This window comes from Diabrotica undecimpunctata, chromosome 6 (genome assembly GCF_040954645.1).
Source record: "Diabrotica undecimpunctata isolate CICGRU chromosome 6, icDiaUnde3, whole genome shotgun sequence".
Classification (NCBI taxonomy): Eukaryota; Metazoa; Arthropoda; class Insecta; order Coleoptera; family Chrysomelidae; genus Diabrotica; species Diabrotica undecimpunctata.
Window position 1 is genome coordinate 135,842,285 of NC_092808.1, and position 25,717 is coordinate 135,868,001.

At 33.4% G+C, this 25,717-nt stretch overlaps 1 protein-coding gene and 1 non-coding gene across 2 annotated transcripts in view; both read right to left on the reverse strand.

Moving 5' to 3' along the window:
* Positions 1-883: 883 nt before the first annotated feature.
* Positions 884-25,717, reverse strand: part of alph (protein phosphatase alphabet) — a 29,832-nt gene continuing 4,998 nt past the window's right edge. The window contains exons 3-7 of the mRNA XM_072535489.1: positions 24,551-24,807; positions 16,479-16,736; positions 8,009-8,126; positions 7,850-7,949; positions 884-3,023 (exon numbers count right to left, since the gene is read on the reverse strand). Of these exons, the coding sequence (XP_072391590.1) occupies positions 2,933-3,023; positions 7,850-7,949; positions 8,009-8,126; positions 16,479-16,736; positions 24,551-24,807 (824 nt within the window). The 3' untranslated portion in view covers positions 884-2,932. The remainder of the gene's footprint in view (positions 3,024-7,849; positions 7,950-8,008; positions 8,127-16,478; positions 16,737-24,550; positions 24,808-25,717) is intronic.
* LOC140444787 (5S ribosomal RNA) lies at positions 3,837-3,955 on the reverse strand. Its single transcript, XR_011951338.1, has one exon. It is a non-coding gene; the product is annotated as a 5S ribosomal RNA (ribosomal RNA).

A 25,717-nucleotide genomic window follows, 5' to 3' on the forward strand; every position in this document is an offset into this window, starting at 1 on the left:
TTTATGCTGAGTAAACAACGAAAAAGCAAAAGCAAAAGTAAAATATAGAAAACACTTATTTTGTAGCTACTATTGTTTTGTAAGTATACTAGGGTAGACTGAGGCTCTTAAATATATGTAATTGAATGACCTCTATAATTATTTTCATGCATGAGCAAATAACACTGGTCAACACATATTTTGTGACATGGAGATTTTTTGGTACCTATTTCCAATATGTTTCGACATTCTAAAATCAAAAGTAAAAACAAAATGTATATATTACCCACCAATCTTGAGTAACCAGCAATTATATCTTGAAAATGGGTAGATAAGAGAGCCCGATTGGCCCGAGCCGCCACTGTTTATATTGTCTTCGCAGGACAAATATATCAGTTTTAGACAAGTTTAATCTGTTGATTTCTATTATATGTAAGATGTACACAGTTCATCCGATTTTATACATGTATTTATCGGCGTATGAAGTTAGTACATTTTCTATTGTCGTGGCGCGAAACGTGTTAAGTGTTTGTGTTTCACATTTGTTTTGTTTATTTATATAGTATACTGTGATTGATTATAAATTACCAACAAAGTAAAATGCCTAGGCAGTGTGTAAATCAGGATAATTTTTGTTATGTATGAGGAACCAACTTTCAAACCGCAAAAACTTACTCTCACCCCAATTGTGTGTAGAGCTTATGTCTAAAATCCCACTGCAAGATCACTACATTCATAACTTATTTAATCAAACTTACATTTTTCATACATTCAAAATTAGGAGAATACATTGATAATAGGGTGTCAGTCAAACAGTGACCGTAAAAACTTAAATTCAATTAATAGTAACTAATTTTTGACCAAAAATTTTATTTCGTTCATTTATTTTTTAAATAAAATACATATAAGATGATATAAGATTTCCCAGAAAAAAATGGTCGCAAATTATGGTTGGCAGTTGTTAAAAACGCGAAGTATCAAAAATAAATAAAAAGCTAGCGCGCAACGCCACTGGTTTGAAGTGTCAGTTGTTCGAGTTTTTAAAGCACGCGTTGTTAGATCCTTATATTATCACTTGTCAAACCAGTGTCGTTGCGCGCTATATACGTCATGAACAGCATATTTTATTTAAGAAATAAGTGAATGTAATAAAATTTTTGTTCAAAAATTAATTACTATTAATTGAATTAAAAACATTTGCAGTCACTTTTTGATTGGCAACCTATTAGCAATGTATTCTCCTAATTTTAAATGTATGAAAAAATAGGATATGAAGATTAGCCATGGGTCCCTCATATATTTTGTAAGACTAAACTTTGCAGTACCAATGATATGGAGAGATCCGATAGCCCATGTTATAGTTTATTACTTGTGTCTCACAAAGTCAAAGAATACTGTGCAGTATCCAGTATCAGTATTTCCGTATCTTTAAGTGTGGGCGAAGAAAAACTTGAAATGAATATTATGGAAATAAGTCTTCTACTCACAATCTAATAGGTTTTTATTAAAATTGAAAAATGATTGGGCTACCAGTTTCGCTGTTAACAAACTTTTACAGCATCTTCAGGCCCTCAAGAAACTAAGGATATCAGTACAAGTTCTATCTATGCATCAGGATTTCAACTTGTACTGATATCCTTAGTTTCTTGAGGGTCTGAAGATGCTGCAAAAGTTTGTTATCAGAGAAACTGGTAGCACACTTATTTTTCAATTTCAATAAAAACCTATTACGGATTGTGAGTAGAAGACTTATTTCCCTAACATTCATGAGGTCACACCAGCAACCCTTTCATCATTTGAAGAACTTGAAAGTTTCAAGGTTCCATCTGGTGATATACAATTAGAAGAGGAAATAGACAACGAACCAATGTTTCAAGAGCCAGAATGTTCCTCAAAATCCTATCTAATTTCACAGGCCCAATGAGAGTTTTTAAATTAGTTGTGTCCAATTTTCTTCGCAATGTCAAAGCTGGCAATTACAAACATCTTGTAATTGTCACTGAATTACTTACTGCCTACAGAGAAATAGGATGTAACATGTCTCTAAAAATTTACCTCCTGGGTGCTCATCTGAATTTCTTTCGAGAAAATTTAGGTTTCTTAAGTGATGTACATGGAGAACGGTTCCACAAAGATGGTGTAGACATGGAAAAAGGCATTCCCCTACAATGCACAATTCTTTGTAGCAAATAAAGTGTGATAGAAAAAATTCAAGTAGATTTTCGGCTTTCTGATGATATTGTACATAATAAACACCATATTCTATCCATATCAGAAAAAGTTCATTTTTGTTGACCAGTGTAATTTACTCCGAGAGTAAAGATATTTTAACGGGCTTCTTTCAGATAAATAGCATTAATTAAACATAAATTACTAACATGCATAAGTACAAATTAATTGCAATTTTTATAAACTATTAAGGTTGTAGATATATATTCTTTTTGTAAATAAATAATATAAATTGATATAAATCAAATATTAAGAGTTAAACACAAAGATATTAGTAAATAAATAAAAATCTGCAAAAAATATCAAAATTAGACGATACAACTTTATAACAGTCATTCCATAAGTTTAAGCTTTCTACCTCTTATTTCTGTTTATTTTAAGACTTCTCAAAGTTTATGTAAATTTTATAAAGAAAACCACGAGTTCACCAAGTACCTATTGGGGAAAACTAGACTTATTACATCCATAATACAACCTGAAGGCAGCAATGAAAATTACAAAAAAACAAAAATCACGATTAATAAAAAATTATAACCCTATCCTAGAATTGTACATTTTTGTTGGGTAAACCGTCGATATCTCTCCTTGAATTCGTACCCTGTTTAACTGATAAGTAACGCTTCTCCATTATCTATTTTTTTTTTAATTTCTAGTTCAACAATGAAAATGACAATTCAACTTACAGTAACAAATTTTGACGGTAAATAAAAATCAGTCCACGAAATTAATAGTTAAAAGAAAAATCACAACTTTGACTTATAGATTCTGCTTGTTCGGGACATAATTCCTGGAAAATTCTTTCAACTAGCGTACGTCTGAAACAAAATTATTGTTAACAATTGTGATCAAAGTAATTAAATATAAGGACTCTTCTGTAAATTTATAGTAAGGGAGACCGGAGTTAGTTGTTACACGGGGCAGGTTGTTACATTTAATTTTAATCAACTTAACGAGATGGCAGCACCTTTAACTCGATGTAGCCAATGCGGTGCATACCTCACTACATCTTAACGAACTTTGGTTAGTGTGGTTTAAGGATCTAATGTAGACCGACCATTTTTGTGTTTTTAGTAGCACTCTGATCACGTTTTGTTTCGATTACCGATGGAACGCTTACTACTTATTGTAAACCAATCATTTAATTGTACTTCTTTGTATTTTCTATGTACATAATTGTGTTTTATTATATTTAATTGTATTAAAAAGGTATTAAATTCAGTATTTATTCACAATAATAGTATCAAAAATAGGAAATTTAGTAATTATTACATACCATTTATATTTTAAATTGAGAGTTCCAAAGTGTGCCACCTATAGAAAAGTCTGTGAGGTATGGCTGAAAGTATTGCAACAGTAATTCACAATAAACACGGACAGATGGCGCCTATATTGAGGGCTTGAGCTTGGAGCCATACGAAAGCAAAACTATAAGCCGATCTTTTTAGAACGGATTTAATTCAATATTTCGAAAACCGTTAGCATTTTATGCACTACATACATACTAGTATATATATCCATTCGTACGGTTATGGCGCAATAAATTCAGTAAAATGTGTAAGCGATCGCTTTTTGAATAATGGATTTTTTTATAATTAATAATATCAAAAATTAAAAAAAGAAAAAAAGGAAGGCAACAACATGCGGTGTTCCCAAGCGGTCACCCATCCAAGTACCAACCGCACCCGACACTGCTTGACTTCGGTGATCGGACGAGAACCGGTATATTCAGTGGGGTATGGCCGTTGCCGATTATAAATGAAACAAATTGATATCAAAATGAATTATTAAAATAGGTGACCAAATTATACAAACTATTAAGGACATTTATGCTTTTTTAAATCTTCTTTACCTTCTTCTTACGTGAAATTAAACTTATGCGTTCTTCTCATCATATTAACTTCGAACATTAAACATATAATTAAGTATTCTAAATGTGAAAAGATATTCTAAATATTAAAGAAGTAATTGGACTAATATCTTCGAATTTTTAAAAATAAATGACCTTTTCCGTCAACCATCCATTTATGATTAATTTTAACACCCTCAAAATCATTGATTAATGACCCCTATTAATAAATGATTTTCTATTAATGAACGATTTTATTATAGGCAACACAACATACATTGCTTGTATAATAATTTAACCACATTTAACGCTCTGTGATTGACAGTGACCTGTGGTGTAGGCAACCAAACATATAGGTACCTATTTATATTCCCACTAAAAAATTATTTAAAATGACATAGCCACTGTAAGTACTGTCTGTCATTGTATATCATTATTTATCGTTAAGTAAATAAAAATTTAAACTAAGATATTTTTATTTCTGAAAAGTTCGGTCGACACAAAAGTTTTGTAACGAACTGTGAATTAAAATGGCGATTAACAATCTCGAACATTAACGCGCGAGCGAAGCTCGCGCGTTAATATATCTCAATTGTTAATCGCCCTTATTAATACACTTGTTGGTTAAATAACTATTTCAGTGCCACAAATTATATCTATTTATGTAAGAAAGTTCATATCCCCGATCAAGACCCAATTTTACCGAAAATATATAACAAAATAAAACATATATAAATTCTTTGAAAAGTGAATAACGTTAAGTGGAAGTGAATAAGAGTGCTTTTAAAAGAAATAATAGTAATTTTTCCGACATTGTTTAAATTTTTGCTGGTTCTATTGTTACAAGGTAAGGTAAATTATTGTTTCCACAGCAGGTTTTATTGACTGTTAGCTTTATTATTGTCTATACATAAAGATTAAATATTTGGGATTGATGAGTAATTACAATTTATTTTTAATATGGCGTCCTGGGGCAGGTTGTTACTATTTTCAAGGGACAAGTTGTTACTGTAACAACCTGCCCCATCTCAAGAAATTTGTGTGTAGGTTTATTAGTAACCTAGATTTTGTTGTAAATAAAATTGTAAATTTTTAATAGATCAAAATTAGAACCTGAGCACAAGAAAAAAACTAAGCGTGGTGAAACGCCACAGCAAAGGTGATAGAAAATGAAAGACCTCTTAGACCAGTAGCGGATGAATCCGGGATTAATTTTATGATGCTTCAGAAATACGTCAAAAAGATCCAGAAAATTGGGCTTGATAGTGAGTGTAGTAAAATCTTACATTTTTTTTCTATGAACAGATGTATAGCACATGCCTCGTTAAAATTTGTTTTTTTTTTCAATGCTAATACCATGCCCACAGGATATTTAAAAAATCGGAAGATCTTTTCTGATCTACAAGAAAATGAATTAGCTTCTTATGTTACTGAATGTTTAAAGATATATCATGGTCTTTCCCCAAAAGATCTTAAACAGCTTGCTTTTCAGTTTGCTTTAAAAAATAACGTAACTCTTCCTGACAACTGGACCAAATTTGAGACTGCATTTGCTGACTGGCTAACAAATTTTTTAAAACGCCACAATGAGTTATCTATCCGTACCACTCAGGCTATGAGCTTAGGGCGACACAAGCTTTAATAGGCACAATGTAAATTTATTCTTTGACGAACTCTATAATGTATTAAATAGGCACAATCTTGGGGCAAACGATATTTACAACTTAGATGAAACCGGGGTAACTACAGTTCAAAAACCTGCAAAAATAATAGCATCAAAAGGTGTGAAGCAAGTGGGGGCGGTCACTTCGGGGGAACGAGGAACATTGGTGACAGTGTACCTGGCAGTGAATGTCAGTGGAAACTCAGTACCGCCAATGTTCATTTTTCCGCGGAAAAATTATCGAGAACATTTTATTCCCAGTGGACCACCAGGATGTATAGGAACGATCAATCCTTCTGGATGGATGACGAAAGTGGAATTCTTAGTTTATGTGAAACATTTTCATAAGAATATTAAATGTTCTAAGGAAAGTGTAGTATTATTAATACTGGACAATCACGATTCCCATTTGTCGGTTGAGGTAATAGATTATTGTAAGGAAAATGGCATTGTTCTCTTGACCTTGTTTCCGCATTGCTCTCACCGACTGCAACCTTTGGGACAGATCGGTGTTTGGATCATTAAAAAAATTTATTAGCAGTCAGATGGATGGCTGGATGAAAACTCATCCAGGAGTTACAATGACAATTTATAACATTCCATCAGTTGTTGAAAATGCTTTGCCGTTAGCTGTAACTCCAAAAAATATCCAGTCCGGTTGTAACTGGCATTTTCCCCTTTAATAGGGATGTGTTTAATGATGAAGATTTTCTGCCATCATCCATTACAGATAGATCCATCGAGCAAAAAGACAAAAGAGGGAATGTAAAGGTAGTGGGGGCAAAAATATTGTTAGACAGGAAGTGCCATCTTGAGAGGCCAAATTAAACAAAGAAAGAGTCTTTCCTTGTTTAAGAAATCAAATTTAGTTGGGTTATGTTATTATGTGTCCTAACTGTCACATGAAATCTTATTTATATTGATTTTTATATTTATATATTTTTTAACAATTGTTTCACATTTTAGACTGTTATCGTTAATATATAATTAAAATTTTCTCGTCTAAGACACATTCTGAAAACTATTTTATAGCTACTGTTAATAAGTGTCGGAAAATTTAAATTTGGCGCATTCGCATTTCCGTATATGTCCGCCATCAGAGGCCACTTTTTTTGTCGCCTTTTCATAACGATTAGATTCCCTCTTTTGTCTTTTTGCTCGATGGATAGATCTGAGCCGCAAGAAAATATGAAGCTTCAGTCACAAGCAGCCACACAAAATATACGAACACCTTAACACCGTTAAGTACGCCACCACAAGTTATCAACAAGGAACCAGACCAGGATCCACAACCTTCAACTTCTCGTGCTTTAGTTACAGGACTTATTAGTCCTAAAGATATTCGTCCTATACCTAACGCTCATCCCAGAAAAAATACTGCACAAAATAGGAAACGAAGACATACCTGGAAAGGGGATTCGGGGATATTTTGACGGACATGCCTAGAAAGCAAGCATTATTACAGCAAGATCAACTGAGAAACTTAAAAGCTAATAAAAAAGGAAAACAAAAAGTCAAAAGGACAATTGTTTCAAAAGAAGGCGATGAAGAAAATGAAGAATGTTTCTGCATTATATGTTGTGATTCATACACTAACTCAAAATCAAAAGACAAATGGGTGCAATATGTAGACTGTAAGGGGTACGCACATGAACATAGCAGTGACGGTTCTCCAATTTTTGTATGCATACATTGCCAGTCTGACTAGTCTAATAACTGATTTAAATAATTTTTAAAAATGTCGCATACTAGTTTGTATTTTAATAAAAAATATGTATGAAACTTACTAGTGTAACAATTTGCCCCTGCCATGTAACAACTTACCTAATTGGGGGTAATTTGATACAATTTGCAAGACTAAACAAATATATATATATATATATATACTTTTTTCCTAAAAGTGGCAAGTTTCTTGTAAATCTAATATTTAAAATAATTATATCGAAGTGAGTGCTTCGTACACCAATTTTTATGAGGTGTCTATTTTACATATTGAATGCACAAAAAAATAAAATGTAAAAATTGTAACAACAAACCCCGGTCACCTCTAACAGCCTTGAATTAAGGGTAAAGTACAAATTTAGTTTCTGAAATTGCATACTTTTAAAGCATTAGTAAAAATATATACTTACTTCGAAGCCCACCCTCCTCCAGGTGGCAATCCTTCAACATGAATTGACATAAGACTATGAAGAATTTCACTAAATTGTTTATCACCTTGTTCTAAGAACTCTAAAAATATATGTCAAGCATAATTATCTCATCGTCGCAAGCCACAACTACTTTCTTACCTTTGACATGCCTTTCAATGGTTGCATCTAGTTCTTTTTCAGCCATCACAGCTTCAGGAGTTGGTGTGGGGGCACCAGGAAACAATATTAATACGATACTCATGTTATCGCGACTCCCCTAAAATAAAACACGCTTTAATAACTAATATTAACCCATTTCTGGCCAAAATAAGAAAAAATCGTTAATTTTTAGTAAAGTTTTATTTTTCTATGTTAATGAGAGCTATTTGTAACAGAAGTATAAAAAAATTTGGAATTTTTTCAAAAATGTTTGAATTATGACATGGTGCGTATACGCACCATTGGCCAAATCTAAGAACATAATTTGTACAAACAAAAAAAACTAATTTAATTTCTATTGTGAAATTTTTCAAAACAATCTGCATGTAAATGTACATTACACTTTATACAAAGGTAAATAGTATGATTTTTACACTCTTTGCACCTTTTTCGAGTCTTATCGGCATGTTTTGTTATTGTATGTCCCATTTTATCAAATCTTACTTCTGATGGAACGGGTTCTCTTGGTGGCCTCCCAATGCTGGTACTTTTTGTAGCGTCGCCTTCACATTTCATCAGACAGACTGCTAAATAAGATTTGAATTCTAATTGAGACATATTTGAACTATTTGCTATTCTATATAATTTCCACGAATTAGTTATGACGCTATCAAATGTATTGATGAAAAGAGGCCACCACCATTTTTTACCTCGTATATTTGTTCTGTAATTAGCAATGGCGTTGTCGTGAAGATCTACTCCGCCCATGTATTTATTATATTGTTTTATGAGGTCAGGTTGTGGGATTTGGATATCTTTACGTTCTTTTCGGTTGTATCTTTTAGCAGTTGTAAGTGGTTGAACAGCAAAATTATTACTAGCGACTGTAACAACTGAATTATCATTCCACCTAACCAGAGTAACTTTGGATTTTTCACTGTAAGCATAGTCATATGCTCCTCTGTCTTTTTTTGTTAATATTTTGACCCCATCTAAAGGAGCTTTATTTGTTCGATTTTCTCGAATGGTACCCGTAGCAAAATAATTCATCTGTTGTAATTTTTCGAAAAGCTTATACGACGAAAAATAATTATCAAAAAAAACTCTGTGGTGCAATGGATTTTCAAGTGCAGATAAAAGGTCAATCACTATTTGGCCACCAAGTCCAAGTGGAGATTTTTCTTTTTCCGTGTTTGCTCCAGCGTACGGTATAAAAGTAAACAAGTACCCATCTGATGAACACAAACACCACAACTTGAAACCAAATCTTACCGGCTTTCCTTTTATAAACATCTTACAGGAATGGCGACCAAAATAGGGTACCATTTGTTCGTCGATCGATAGATTGTGGGCGAATATTCCAAACTGTTTATTCCTAGCGTTTATGGCTTCAAAAAATGGTTGAAGTTTTGCGAATTTATCATTTTGATTGAGATTTGCATTGTTTGATAGATGGATATTTCTTTTGATATTCCTGAACATGTTTCTACTCATACATTTTCTTACAATAGGCAAACCCTTATCTTCGTCCAAACTCCAGTATAAATCTGTTTGCGGTAATATGTGGTAACCCGATAGTATCAAAATACCAAGAAATTTTTTTAAGTCTTTTATGCAAAATTTAAAATCCTGACGATTATTATCACGAGCATATTTTACTGAAAACTCAACTATCATGGTCAAAAGTTCTTCGTCAAAAAACATTAAGAAAATTTCCAATGGTGTTTTGCCCTCCAGTGCGTCTTTTATTTGTTGTAGACTATTATGTTCATTTGAGGTAGGTAAATGGGTATAAACAACTTCTTTTTTTTCCCACTCTATATTTTCCCTCTTTTTTTTACCAGAAAATCGTCTTTTCTTTCCTGGCACAGGTTCTTCAGGCTCATCGCAAATGTCATTATCGATATCAACCTCAATTTCCAAGGTACCAGCTATTTCTTTATCAATTGATTCGTCATTCATAAGTAAATTCTCGTCAATATCCTCTTCATCAGTCAACTCGTCTACATTAGGTGGTATATAGACAGCATCCACAAATCCTATCAAAATTTATGATGTTATTTATACACGAAAAATAAAAAATTATATCAACATACCTCGTTCTATTTCTAAATCATTAACAATTTCTTCTAACGCACTTTCTAGCTCCCTATGGGTCAAAATATGTCTTTTTGGCATAGCTAAATTCAGTAATAAACAGCACGTGTATACTTAGTTCTTGTCGATACGAAATCTACCGCATAACTAACCACTATAACTACTAAAGAATGAGCCGACAAGATCTGTCGAGTTGCTGCGTACTTATTCACAGATTCCGCCAACGGTGCGCTAACGCACCACTATATAATGACAATCTGTTTCTTAGAAAAATAAATATCTTATCACCAAAAATGACTTATACATAGATTTGTTTATCTTTTCAGAACAGTAATAAATAAAAAGCGTCCAAACAAAAATGTATCATATAGTTTATTTTTGAAGTTATGGCTAGGCATTTTTAAAATGGTAAACATGAACTATATTAAAAAATTCACAGAAAGCAAGGAAACAATAAAAATAGAAAGATAATATATTGAATTAAATGTTTAAAGGTTGTATATTAAACTACCGCAATGAGGTTTTCTGTTGAAATGCTTTAATAAAAAAAAAAAAAATCTAAAAGGTAATGGTGCGTATACGCACCATTGGCCGAAAATGGGTTAAGTAGAAACAAGCAATATTGACTTAGACGATAGACTTTTGAAAAGTTTCATAAACAAAATAAGTCGTTGCTACTGAAATATGTGGTAATCAGATTGAGAATATACACTGAACTTTAGCTAATAAAATTCATACCCCTTCCTCTCCATTTACTATAATTTTTATAATGATTCGCCGCATGACACAAATTGCAATAAAAAGAAAGGAAAAAGCAAACACTGCTGCTGAGTCTTCCAGAGAAGATGCAAATGACGAACAAGATGATTACATAGATTTTTCGTCAGACTATATAAGTAACTTTCGTGTTATTTAATATAATAGTAAAATTTGTGTTTTTTAAAAGAAAAATTGGACAATATTTTTGTTTAGTTACTTTTATGTATTATAAAGCAATTTTTTTATAAAAAATCTCCTAATAAACGTTTTAAAAGCATTAAGAAACCTTTTAACTTTCAAAGGTTCCATTGATGAGTTTGTGCAAGAAGTAATTCAAAGAATTATTTATTCATTTACTGCAATACACAAAAGAAAGCCTAGTATTAAAAATATTTTTCATCATCATCATAAGTGGCTCGACAATCCGTAGTGGATCTTGGCCTGCTCACAAAAAAGTCGCCACTCCTGTCGATTCCTGTCAACTTCCCTCCATCTTCTGACCCTTAGAATCTGTAAGTCTTCTTCCAAATCATCAATCCATCTCCTTCGTGGTCGTCCTCAATTTCTTGTGCCCTTTGGTTTTGAAAATGTTAATCTCTTCATGCATTAGCGATCTGTAATCCTAGTGAAGTGTTTTCATCTCTGCTGTTTCTAACATACTTTTTGTCCTCTCTGTCAGGTCTTTCTGCCACGTATGTCATTGGTCTGATAACTGTTTTGTAAATTCTGCCTTTCTAGATACTAAACCTGCGACTCTGTTTGCTGTATTCACTTGATCTTCCACTTCAGTTTCGAGCTTTCCGTAGCTAGATAATGTGATGCCTAGATATTTAAACTCCATCACTTGTTCTATTACCTGACCTTCCAGCTCCAATTTACATCTTAGTAAATTTGCTATTGTAACCATGCATTTTTTTTTTTTTTTTTTTTTTTTTTTGGGAGATTAACATGTTAAATTTTCTGGCGGTTATATTAAATTGGTGCAGCATACGTTGTAAATCATCTTCAGTTTGAGAGAGTAGTATTGCGTCGTCTGCATAGCAGATTATTTTAAGTTGTTTTTCTCCCATTTGGTATCCTTTTTAAGTTCTTATTTTTTTATTATTTCATCCATAATCATGTTGAACCATAGATGACTCAGGGAATCTCTGTCTTATCCCATTGTCAGCTTCAATAGGATCGGTTAGTTCTTCTACTTTTACTTTTATTGTGTTGTTTTGGTATATTATTTTCGATAGTTTTGATTATTTCTAGAGGTATTTCTCTTGCGTACAGTAAGTGGATAACGTCTTTTAATTTGACTAGGTCAATGCATTCGTAAGGTCTACGAAACATAGATATGCCGGTTCGTTGTATTCTAATGATTTCTCTTGAACTTGCCTCATTATAAATATAGCGTCGGTGCATGATCTTCCCGACCTGAAACCTTGTTGTTCTTCTGCTAGTGTTATAATTTCATTCAGTTTATTTGTTATCACTTTGGTTGTTAATTTTAGTGTTTTGTTTAATAAATTAATTCCTCTGTAATTTTCCGGTCCGATTTGTTTCCCTTTTTGAAAAGAGGTATTGGGATGAGATCATTTTATTTCCCATGTGAGAAATGTCGATCATATATACCAAAGATGGAAGATACACAGAGGGCACTTCGAAGAGACTGGTTGAAGGCCGTCTGTAAAGCACCAGGCCCTTCCTTCCTATCAGGTGATAATGGCATTGCCAGGACAGTGCTGGAATGAAATCCTCAAGGTAGAAAGTAGGCAGACCTAAGAAAACTTAAAAAAGTATAATACTGGACGAAGGGAAGAGTGGGAAAATCCTTGCTTGAAATCAAAGCACTAGCGAGAAATAGAGTTCGCTGGAGAGCGAATTCTTGGAAGACCTATCTTTCTCTTATTGAGAGGGCCGTACCTCTTCCGCTTTCAGTTTGAGAATTGTCTGTATTGCTGCCAGTTAGTTCTGCGCAAATAATTACAAGGTTGTAGCTCTTATCAAAGTCCATTACCTCTACAAATTTTGTCATGTGTGAACTCACCATATTAAACACTTGTATACCATTGCCAATAAATGCAGGATCATCTGATGTAGGATCTATTATGCACCTATGGCCTAAATTTTTATCAATTTGTTGTGTTTGATAGGATGAAAAGCCTTTGTGTAGTCAACGAAACAAGCATCTAGATTTCTTTGTACTTTTAGATATCGTGTAGTCATCAGTGTGTTCATTGCTTCCCCAGTTTCTGTTCTTTTTATAAATCCATACTAGGACCGACTTCATTAGGCAGACTGTTTTATGGTCTATAAATTTTGTTACTTTGTGTTTGTTGGGATTGTCCAAATAAGCAGAGATTTTTCGGCAGAGTCACCGTTTCGTATATCCCGTTTGTTAAATAAACTAAATAAAAAATAAACACAAAATAATATGATAATTCGAAATTCTTTAAAAATTAGGATTATTTCACTGCGAAAAAGTCTCGATATTTACATCGATCATATAAAAGTAAGGGAACGCATAACAACATACTGCTTTATGGTTTTAAAATAAATTTGTTGATATCAATTTTAATCTATAGTTGCAAAAATTTTGGATATGTATTTGTGAAAATTGATGTGATCGACAAAGCATTCTATTTTTTATAGTCTAACTTTAGAAATATATTATTTTGAAATTATATTTACCTAAAATATATTACTATCTAATCTCATAAAAGCTTTTTAACGTTATCTACTCATAAAAGGTACATTGACTACAAACCGCAACTGCAGTTTTTGCCAAAATAAGAAATTATGTAAAAATGCTAAAAAATTAAATCATGAAAATATATTTGAAATTTCTGAAGCTGCAGAGAAAAATTGACAGCGAAAAATTTGATTCTAGTTCCTTTTATTAATCCTAATTTATATCGTTTCAATTTTTGACAATTTGAGAATTGTGGTATATTTAAATATTTTAATGAATTCAAATTATTTGGCGCAAAAAAATAGTAGCAATAATTAGATGTCATAGTAGTGGTTGCAAACTAGATTTTAACCACGTAAACATAGAATAATTTTGACGAATTACGGTTATCGAAAAACTCCTGATTTATCACACAGGAACAAAAAGACTTAACTTTTACTATTCTATGATATTCAGATTTTCTATCGTTTTACGCCTTCTGGGTATGACTCAATGGATGAACTTCATCTATACTATAACATTGGAAAATTTATGAGTGACTTGTGGTTCGAACCACATTTGCAACGATCTTTTTTAAGTATAACAACTTTTATTATTTGTTAATACAATTAGACACCATTTATTACATAGTAACAATACAATACACTCATTGTGGTATTTCTTCATTCCTTTTTTTCCATTATTCTGTTACAATGATCAAATCCCACTTCATTATATTCCCTATTGTTTTGCCTCGTATTCCTTCTTCTTCCGTCTCAATTGTTTTGATTTATTTCTTTCCAAAAAAAATGGTTCTCAAAGAATTTCACTTTCTCCTATTTCTCTTGTTCTAAGTTTTGTTACTTCATCCCAAGTTTTTGTATCTTGTTTTAAATTGCCAAACCCTTGATTTTGTTTCGTGAGCGTTGCTTAAGTAGAGGTAACATATAGAGATATATGTAACTTATATGGTGGTAAAATATAGTCCATGTGGTTAGCAATAATAATTATTATTAGCAATCAAAGTAACAACTCTTTTTGATACAATTCATTTTCATAAGTTTACTGATGTTTAAATTTCCACTTTGGAAATCGTTCTCAAAATACAAACATCAATTAAACAAATTTTGTTTTTGTTACTTGGTGAAAAATTCTTCTGCAACAGATATATACGATTAAGAATGCTAAGGGGCTACGTATTTAACACGCTATTATACGGTGTAGAGGCCTGGACTCTCAAACAGAACAACATAAAAAATATTGAAAGTTTCGAGATGTGGTCCTACCGTCGAATGCTGAAGATAAGTTGGGTTGAAAGAGTCACAAACTTTGAAGTAATGCGAAGGATAGGAAAAGACCCAGAAATTTTGTCAACGATCAAACGAAGAAAAGTCGAATATTTGGGTCACCTGATGAGAGGACATAAATATGCATTACGTTAAAATATAATGCAAGGAAAAATTTTAGGAAAACGGAATCCAGGCTGTAGAAGAATGTCATGGTTGAGTAATTTGAGAGAGTGGTTTGGCTGTACCACTAATGAACTCTTTAGGTCAGCTGTAAACAAGTTCAGTATAGCCTTGATGATTTCCAATCTCCGATAGGAGTGGCACAAGAAGAAGAAAACTTTTTCTAATAATTTAATTTTATCTGACTCATTTATATTGACAATTCAGACATACATTATACATTTTAAAGTAGACGACTTTAAAATAATATTGCCAATATAGCTGAGTTGCGTTCTTGGTACAACGTGATTGTAAGATAGTTCATTTGATTACATGAAATCAACTTTAACTTGAGAATAACTGTCAGAAAAATCTGGTTTCCTGTTGGATCCCTCATTTGCTCACAGAAGAGCAAAAAGCGGTTCGCGTTAATTGGTGTCGAAAGACATTGGAACGGTTCAAAAAAGGAAGCTCAAAAAACATTTATAATATTGTTAGTGGCGATGAATCTTGGATTTACTCCTACGAATTGGAAAATAAACGCCAATCCTCTGTGCGGGTGTTTCACGATGAGGAAATCCAACAAAAGCGATCTTTTTTCCAAGTATATCAAAGAAAATGGTCGCAACTTTTAAGTCAAAATCTGGTCATGTGGCAACAATTGCTTTAGAAGATCGAAGAACGGTTACTCATGATTGGTATATAAGTGTTTGTTTACAAGAAGTTATTGCGAAACTTCGCTAAGCAACACACAACGGCGAATCATCCTACATCAGGACAATCACAATGACTTCTTCACGTTTCCAAAGATCAAGAATTCAATGTGTAGTCAGCGACTCCAGTCGCCAGAAGAAACCATCAATGCCTTTAAGACAGCGATTTTGCAGGTATCAACTGAAGACTGGAATAACTGTTTTACCAATTGGTTTGAACATATATGCAAAAGTGTATCGATCTTGGTGGAACATATTTTGAAAATCAATACAGTACTTTAAGTGTATATATTTTTTGTCTTTATGGCTATAGGCAAAACTAAAAAGACAACTCTCGTATCAACATTGGTAGTATTTTATTTTCAACCACTTGATAATTTAATTTCCATTCTAAAAGTGCTAACTCTTGAATGAACTAAGCTTGTATAATAGATAGTTTTGAGTGACATCCCAAGAGTTTGTTTGTGTATTTCAAACCTAGATATTGGAAACATAACTTTGTTTTTCTTTGTAAAATGTGTACAAATCTTTCCTCGTTCGGAAATCTGAATGAGGCGAATTAATCTGCAATAAATTTTATGCAATTGAGTGTTTTCAACCATATACATCACTAAAATATCTTTACAGTTGTAAATAGGTCAGAATTTTTTTTATAAATGTATTCAATAGAATATTTGAAAATGTGTAAAGTAAATAAATTTCAGTTTTCAATTTTTGTTTGTCTAAATAAAGACTGCTGACATTACCACTACAGTAAATTGTTTTTTTAGAAGATTAAAAAATGCTTTCCTTCTTACCTTGTACAAACAGGTATCAATAACTTGACTGGTAACTTCTTTAAGATTATCCGTAATGCAAAGACGATGGTGTATATATGCGCACAAATCCTCATTACTCATTACATCCCAAATACCATCGCAAGCCAGAACAAGGAACTCGTCCGATATATCGTCCCTCTCCCTTACAAATATTTCTGGTTCCGGTGAAACGAGTTGTTCACATGGACCCATCCCTTCCACATTTTTGTAATCAAAATCGCCCAATGCTCGACTCACCTAAAAGAAAGGTATTTAGAATTTATATACACAAAAGATATATTAGTACCGTCCAGGAACTACACTTTGTAAAAATGCAGTAGGGCATAAATGACAATTATTTTTATTAAAAAGGAAAAGACAGTTAAGATTTGATTTGATTTGGTTTCGAAAATTAGTCTACGATATTATTTTTATTAAATTTGCATATATTATTGTTGCAATTATAGACACTATAGCTCTGACGGGTTTCTAGATAGTCATTATATGCTTTTGTCTACCATTTAAGAGTGTTGATATTTCTCACATGCTGTGTTGCAACATATATCCATCTTGGTTAAAAACTTTTTATACCACAAAAGGTTTACAATAAATATCTTCCTTATTCTGCTTGGGCCTAGACACATATATGTTCTTTGAATTCTGTATTTAACATTTATCCACATTAGCCTACGTGTTAATTTCCCTCGATTGATTGATCGATTTAGATTGATCTTCTAGGCAACCTAAATGGAGACAGCTTATACTACTACTACTAAGGATTTCCACAGTTTTCACTGTCTTCCTTCACTCAACTGTTTTCTCCAATTTTCCCTGTCATTCCAGTCTCCATCTCGCAGGGTTCTTGTCTCCATAGCCTCGTCGATTTCATCTCTGAATGACCTTCGGGGTCTTCCTCTCTTTCTTCTTCCAATCAGGCTCCATTCTGTGATTTTGTTTATCCAGCGTCCTCTGTCCGCTCTTCTGACGTGGCCGTACCAGGATAGTCTCTTCTCCTCTATATAGTCGATTATGTCTGATTGCACTCCCATTCTCCGCTTAATCTCTGCCTTTTCAATTCTGTCTCTTTTTGTAAGTCTACAGCTTCTCCTCAGGAACTCCATTTCTACTGCTCTTATTCTACCTCTATTTCTCTTGTTTATTGTCCAGTTTTCGGACCCATATGTCAGGATACTTCTTGTCAGGGTATTATATATTCTCTTTTTTGTCTTTATAGTAATGTTCTTATCCCACAACACTGAGTTTAGTTGTCTTATACAGTTTCTTGTTTGTCTCAGTCTGTTGTTTATATCTTCTTCTGTTATTCCCTGGTTCGATATTATGGTTCCTAAATACTTGAATTTATCTGTTCCATTTATTTGTCTTCCCTCGTCTATCTCTAGGTTTCTCATATCCTTGTTTTCTGTTGTTAGGCATTCGGTTTTCTCTAAGTTTATTTCCATTCCGTTGTTTTTATATTCCACTTCTAGTTTTCTGAGCATAAAGCTGAGATCTTCTTCATCTTGTGCGATGACTACTTGATCGTCGGCAAAACTTAAGGTGTATAGGTATTCGTCTCTTACTGGTATGCCCATTCCTTCGCACTTTCTCATCCATGGTTTGAGTGTCTTTTCCAAGAATATTTTAAACAGAGTAGGGGACGTAGCACAGCCTTGTAGAAGTCCTTTTGTCGTCTTAAATGGATTGTAGGCTTTATTTCCACATTTAATAGCTACTTTGTTTTCTTTGTATAGTGCTTTAACTGCTTTTATTAGTGTTTGTCGGATTCCGAGATCATTCATTGCTTCCCATAATTTGACTCTAGGTATTGAGTCATATGCTTTCTTTAGATCAACAAAGGCCAGATGGACCGGTGTACCTTTTGCCATTTTCTTCTCTATCAGTTGTTCTAATGTGTACGTATGATCTAGGCATGATTTTCCTACTGTGAACCCTGCTTGGTCTTCTCCAATTTTTCCTATTATTTCAGTTTCTAGTTTTTCCTTAATAATTTTCCCGTAAAGTCTACCTACCGACGATATTATACTAATTCCTCTATAGTTTTCACATTTTTTCCTGTTTCCTTTCTTATGTATGGATGTGATGTATGCTTGTGTCCATTCCGCAGGTATTTCTTCTCCATTTAGTCCTCTTTCGAACATTCTATGTAGCATGCGGAATAACTTTTCCGTTCCGTTTTTAATTAGTTCGTTTGGTATTCCTCCGGGTCCTTTGGCTTTTTTGTTGTTCAGTGTCTTGATTGCTCTCTTAACTTCTGCCAGGCTTATTTCTATCTGGTCGTATGCCCCATTTCCTGCATGTTCTATATTCTCTTCCTGAAATTGGGGATGGTTTTCTGTAAGTAGTTCTACGTAGTATTCTTGCCACTCGTTTTCACTAATTTTGCCGATCTGGGTTTTCTCTGTCTTATTTCGTTGAAGTGCTTTTAATATTCGCCATGATTCTGAATTTCTCGTTCCTCCGATATGTCGTTCTATCTCTGTGCATGCTTGTTCCCATCATTCGTTCTTTTCATTTGTTACTCTTTTCTTTACCTCTCTGTTTTTTCGCTCTATATAGGTCTAAGTCTTCCTGTTTTTTGGTGTTTAGGTATTTTATGTGTAGTTTTTTCTTTTCTTTTATGCATTTCTATGTGTCTTCCCTTAATTTGATATTCTGATGGGTGTTCCTTTGGTCGTCTTCTCCAAGAGCTCCTAAGGCCGCTGAAATCAGGCAGGTTTTTATGTGTTCATGCATTTCATCTAACGTGTCATATCTGAATTCTTCTAGTTTTTGGTCTAGTCTTCTTTTGTATAAATCTTTTATTGATTCTTCCTACAATAGATGTAATTTGAGCCTCTTTTCGTTTATTGTCGTTCCCGTTGTAACAATCGATGTATGTTTTTGTTTTGTCCAGATATAGGGGAATTCCATCCATGCCACCACAAGTTTGTGATCTGTTCCACACTCTGCCCCTCTTTTCACTCTGGTGTCTTTCACTTTGATGGAGCTTTTGTGGTTCATGATAATGTAGTCAATAATGGATCTTAGTTTTCTTGTCTCTTGAGTCCATGTGTACTTATGTATATTTTTGTGTTTGTAGAATCCGTTCATAATTTTCAAATCATTTACTTCACATAGTTTTACCAATCTTTCTCCGTTGTCGTTAATTGTGTCTTCTCCAAATCAGTTATCAGAGACAGCTTATCATATTTTAATACAGTCTAAACTTAAAATTGGCATATAAAAATGAATGTTTTGTGTTATCCACCTTTTATCATATCCGACATACTTGTCGAATAAAAAAAAAGTATAAAAGCAACAACTCATACTCATGTCTTCTTTTTTCTATCTAACTCTCCAATTCCTGTTTGCACAGAATCATAGCGTATGTACTATCTGTTGCAAGATAATTCGGATGGAATTCCCCAGATTTAAGAGACTTAGCCGATATCAAGCACAAAATGACTATACTCCCTTAATGCTGTAGCGAATAGTCACCCTTAGTGTTTCGTTACATTAGGTTCAATTTTAAATTATATCCAAAGTTTAAAGGTACTTTACTAAATGATACAAAGTAGGTGTAGGCAGGTATGTATTTCAATTTTGAGTTGTTAACGATTGGTACATAAAATTTTAAGCGTAATTTTGTGTACCTATTTAAATTTAATCAGTTAATTGCATTTGTACTTGGAATTCAGAACAAATTTCTAGGTACAAAAGCCAGTGTTTATAAGAGATTAGAAAATTTCTTGGAATTTTATTCAGGTCAAAGGATAATGTTTACTAAATATGAAATTATCACTAAATGGGCTTCTGCGAGAAGAAAGTTTATTTGAAAAGAACTTCATTTTTCTTTTGTCGTTCATTTAGAACAGAAGTCAGTGTAATAACTATAAATATGAGTGATATAGAAATGATTAGTGACGATGTCCTGTACATTCCTGCCACTATTTCAGGAAGTGAGGATGAGTCTGAACCTGAACAACGTTCTGGTTATATTCATCTCACACACGATGCAAAGCAAATCGTGCTTAACGTTTACAACGGTAAGTACTCGTTAAAAATACTCTTTAGTTAACCTTCCTAATACCGGATGAATTTTAAAACGACCAGTACCAGGTGGGGCGACTTCTCGCCCTAGTAGTTTGGTTCACTTTTAAGCGCAAAAATTCTATGTATCTTATTAATCTTACCATTTTTTTAACTCTTTATTGTCTGTATACTTTGTTTAGTACCATTAAACAAATTAAAAACAAGACAGAAGACAGTACATTCAGAAACTCACCAAATAAACAGGTAATTTTAGCAGTTATCAGATATCAGACGTACTTAGGGCTAATTGCACTTTACAATATGTAAAGAATGCTACTGCACATCATGGCAAGTAATTAGTACAGCCATTAGTAACCATTTTCCAAAACTTTCGTCTAAACTGATAAAATCAGATTTGTAGAACGTGAAAACACTCGATATCACGTGGGGCGAATTCTCGCCCAACATACATTTCCGCAAAATTCGACGAGAATATTTAATTTTCTGTTCCCGGTATTTTGGGTTTTACTACTTCTTTGTGCTCTTAATCCATCAACTACCAATGTCTTAAACCTTCAAATCGATTGATTAAACTTAATTACAGATATTAATAAAAACTTTAGACCTGGGGCGAGAATTCGCCCCACCAGGTATTTACGTAGGTACCAGGGTATAAGGAAGGTTAATCATATTTACGGATTAATTAATTCATAAAAAACACAGAATTCCGAGCAGAATTCCTTAAAAAGTAAAATTACAGTTTTTTCTTAGGTCTTCTTTCGACGATGGTTAAATCAGAAGCGATCAAAAAGACGATTTTTTGACACAAGTGTCACGATCCACTGTGTACGAACTTATAAAAGACGGTCCAGTGTTGCGAAAAAAAAAAAAAGAAAGGATTCTGGTGCCGATCGAGTATTACCGAATTTTCATTTATCAGCTATACGAGAAACAATATATCATATGTATTCAGTGAATAACTTACCAATTTTAAATAAACTTTTGAGTGAATTAAGAAATAATCCCCAAGTGTCATAAAACTACTTTTTGGAGGTTTTTAAAATCTAATGGTTTTATGTTTTATGCAGCGGTTCGACTATTTGGAGAGTCTAAGATCTTTTAGGAGTGATGGGAAGAACTTGTATTATTTGGATGAAACTTGATTCGACACCCACGATATAGTTAAAAAATGTTGGACCGATGGTAGTAAAAATTGTGTCACCAATGTTCCTCCCCCTAGAGGGAAGAGAATTTGTATTTTACATTGTGAGGTAGAATCGGGATGGGTAGAAGATGCTTTATTACTCTCTGCTAAGAGTGTAAGTGATTGTCGCTTAGATTATCATCAAGATAGACAGTACTTTGTTTGAAAAGTGGTTTGAGCAGCAATTACTACCTAAATAAAAAGAAATAGCGTTATTATTTTGGATAATGATCCGTATCATTGTAGACTAAAGAATAAAATTCTAAACACTAATTCAAATAAAGCGGAAATTCAAGAATTTTTATCAAAACATGAAATATATTTTATGGATTCCTATACAAAAAAAAAACAACTTATAGAACTATTAAAATTAATTAAATGTGAAAAAATTATGTTATCGACAAGCTAGCTGAGAATTATGACCATAAAGTATTAGATACCTCCTTACTATTGTGTACTGAATCCAATAGAATTGTTGTGGTCTCAATTAAAAAGTAATGTGAGGAAAAATAATAATTTTCCTAAATCATTTTCGACTGTTGTAGATTTAATTAAGACCGAATGTAATATTACAGCAGAAAATTGGAAAAAATGTATAGAGCATGTCAAAAAACTAGGAGAAAATTACTTACAGTTCCAAAACATTATAAATAGAGTAGTTATAGATTTAAACGATAGCTATGATAGTGATACCGATTTAAATGTAGACGATAGTTAAGTTTAATTTTTTTTTGTATTCTTTCATTAAGTTAAATATATATTTTAATATAAAAGTATTACTTATATGTATTTTTCTTTTACTTTGTGTGATTACCGTAATTTTGATAAAATGTATCAGTATATAAGTCCGACCCTGTATACAACTATACCTAGAAGATATATCCAAAATAAATCCAAAATATCTTGCAACAAACTATGCTATTTTAAATTGCGTTAGGCTTTCACGGCCATCGTCTAACTTATTAAACTGTTTATTCGGGCTGTTGGGCCGTTGTATTCTGTTGAGATTTGTTCTCGACGTTTCGCCAACACTAGGGGTTGGCATCTTCTGGAGATGTTGATGCTTCGCTTGTAAGCAGAAACTGACGACGCGTTGTACTACGGAGGCAATATTTATAATTCCCACTCGCCTCCCCTCCACTGGTTTCGGCTTGAGGGGGCGTGTCGTTGTTTATAGTAGCTTTTCTATCTCCGTGTTTGGCGGGAAGGGCGTTTGTGGATTTTAATACTGGTATCCATGTTTTGTTGATTTTTAGTCCTTCTTCTATCCTATTGAAATTGTTTGGGTGCTTGTATATTTCCACCGCTTCCCGATATAACCGTGGGTAGTACTGTGAAGTTTTGTCCAGCATCTGTGTTTCTTCAAATAGTATTCGATGTTCTCCGCTTCCCAAAGCGTGTTCGGCAACGGCAGATTTGTCGATATGTCCTAAACGACAATGGCTTTTATGTTCATTTATCCTGGTGTTGGTGTGTCTTTTTGTGGTTCCCACATATATCATTCCACATGTGCATGGTATTCGGTATACTCCGGCCGTTGCTAATGGGTCGCGTTTGTCTTTTACCGATCTTAAACAATCCTTGATCTTCTTTGTAGGTCTGAAGATGGTCTTTATGTTGGCTTTCTTGAGTATTCGCCCAATTCTGTCCTCTAATGGGTACACCAGAAGAGAAATACACAAGGCGATGAACAACGTATCTAGAAGAAGGAACGAAGAAACAGAATGTAAAGGGAAAGCGTTCTTGCCCTATATATCGGGGGTAACGGACAGAATTGGGCGAATACTCAAGAAAGCCAACATAAAGACCATCTTCAGACCTACAAAGAAGATCAAGGATTGTTTAAGATCGGTAAAAGACAAACGCGACCCATTAGCAACGGCCGGAGTATACCGAATACCATGCACATGTGGAATGATATATGTGGGAACCACAAAAAGACACACCAACACCAGGATAAATGAACATAAAAGCCATTGTCGTTTAGGACATATCGACAAATCTGCCGTTGCCGAACACGCTTTGGGAAGCGGAGAACATCGAATACTATTTGAAGAAACACAGATGCTGGACAAAACTTCACAGTACTACCCACGGTTATATCGGGAAGCGGTGGAAATATACAAGCACCCAAACAATTTCAATAGGATAGAAGAAGGACTAAAAATCAACAAAACATGGATACCAGTATTAAAATCCACAAACGCCCTTCCCGCCAAACACGGAGATAGAAAAGCTACTATAAACAACGACACGCCCCCTCAAGCCGAAACCAGTGGAGGGGAGGCGAGTGGGAATTATAAATATTGCCTCCGTAGTACAACGCGTCGTCAGTTTCTGCTTACAAGCGAAGCATCAACATCTCCAGAAGATGCCAACCCCTAGTGTTGGCGAAACGTCGAGAACAAATCTCAACAGAAGACAACGGCCCAACAGCCCGAATAAACAGTTTAATAAGTATGCTATTTTAGTTGGTCAAAACAATTTTACTGTTCATTTATAAATGTTAACTTGATTTGTTTGCTATTCAATTATTAATTGTTTGTTAATTTTGTTTATTAATTAAACTTAAACCTTCTTAATTAATAAAACACCATTTTAGGTAGGGAGAACTCTGAGAATTCAATCACTTGGCAGAATTTTTGTTCATATAAGTTTAATGTATATGAGTTAGTAATTCAGTTTAATTTAGAGATTATATTGATCAGTATTTACTTTCATGCTTCTATCATTCTGTCTTATATTGAAACATAAACTGGAGACTCTTTGTACAGTTGACATGCGAATATTATTTATGGAAATGAAATATCTATCAATAAATTTATTATTTCCTTACCGCCAAACTACCATTCACTCTCTGTATCATAACAGAACCTCCTGCCTTCACAATGCGATCTCTTTCACTGGGTAAGACAGGTTTGTGATCCTGAGTCGTGAATATTGGGGCCTTATCACGACATAATACAGCGCGCGAGTCACCACAATTAGCTACATATATATTGCGTGGCGAAACAAAAGCACAGACTGCAGTGGTACCACTCTTGTCTTCACCAGAAGTCATCTCGGGCAGGCTGCGCATTTTACTGTCCAGTTCTAAAATAATATACTTATAAATATTTCTTCTGAATGCTAAAGTTTTTAAAATAACATGATTAAAAAATAAAATATTTGATGTTATTAACTTTATCATGTTTTACATTGAGAAAAACGATGATTGTGAGGTAAGATGATCACAATATATAATTCTCAATTGAAGTACCTACATCGGGCTGATAATGGGTCTCATGAATAAAACGTAGCAAATGCTTTTACTTCAAATTAATGTACTTTTCAAAACCTTCAAAGTATATGATAAATAAGTTTGCCGCAACTGCTTTACAAACGAAGCAAAAGCATTTGCTGCACCATAAGCAAATACTTCAACATTATAGCAAAACCTTCAATTTTCTAAAGCTACCTACAGTGCAGACTTCGCATCTGGGAAAATAACATATGTGTAATTATGGCGTTTCTAAATAATATAAGAGCCATAAAATGTTTCACATTCTTTTTAACGCGTTGACCATGTAGGGTTGTCAGCTTAATTAGATTAATGTGACAGTTGATATAAATAATGTATTTACAAGTATACATACATAAGTTTTTATGTGTATTACAATGTGTGTTTTAGATCTTTTGAAGCTTTCTTCTAGGGCATGTTTTAGGGAGTCGGGTCTGTTATATTTCCGTCATTCACTGTTATATTTGGAACACTGTATTAAAAAATGTTTTACCATTAGAACACCATTGCACACTTCACACGCTGTTAAAATTTCTAAATGGCTATAAGACCCATGTATGTTCCATTCCATAATTCCAATTGCGTCGATGGTTGTTGTGAGTTTAATTGGTTTAGCAAAAAGTTATCTTTTATGTAAATTGCTACCCCTTTGCTAGCAATTTTCGCATTTTCTCGATTTTTAAAGAAACAATTGAAGTTTTTATTTATTTATTTATCGTATAT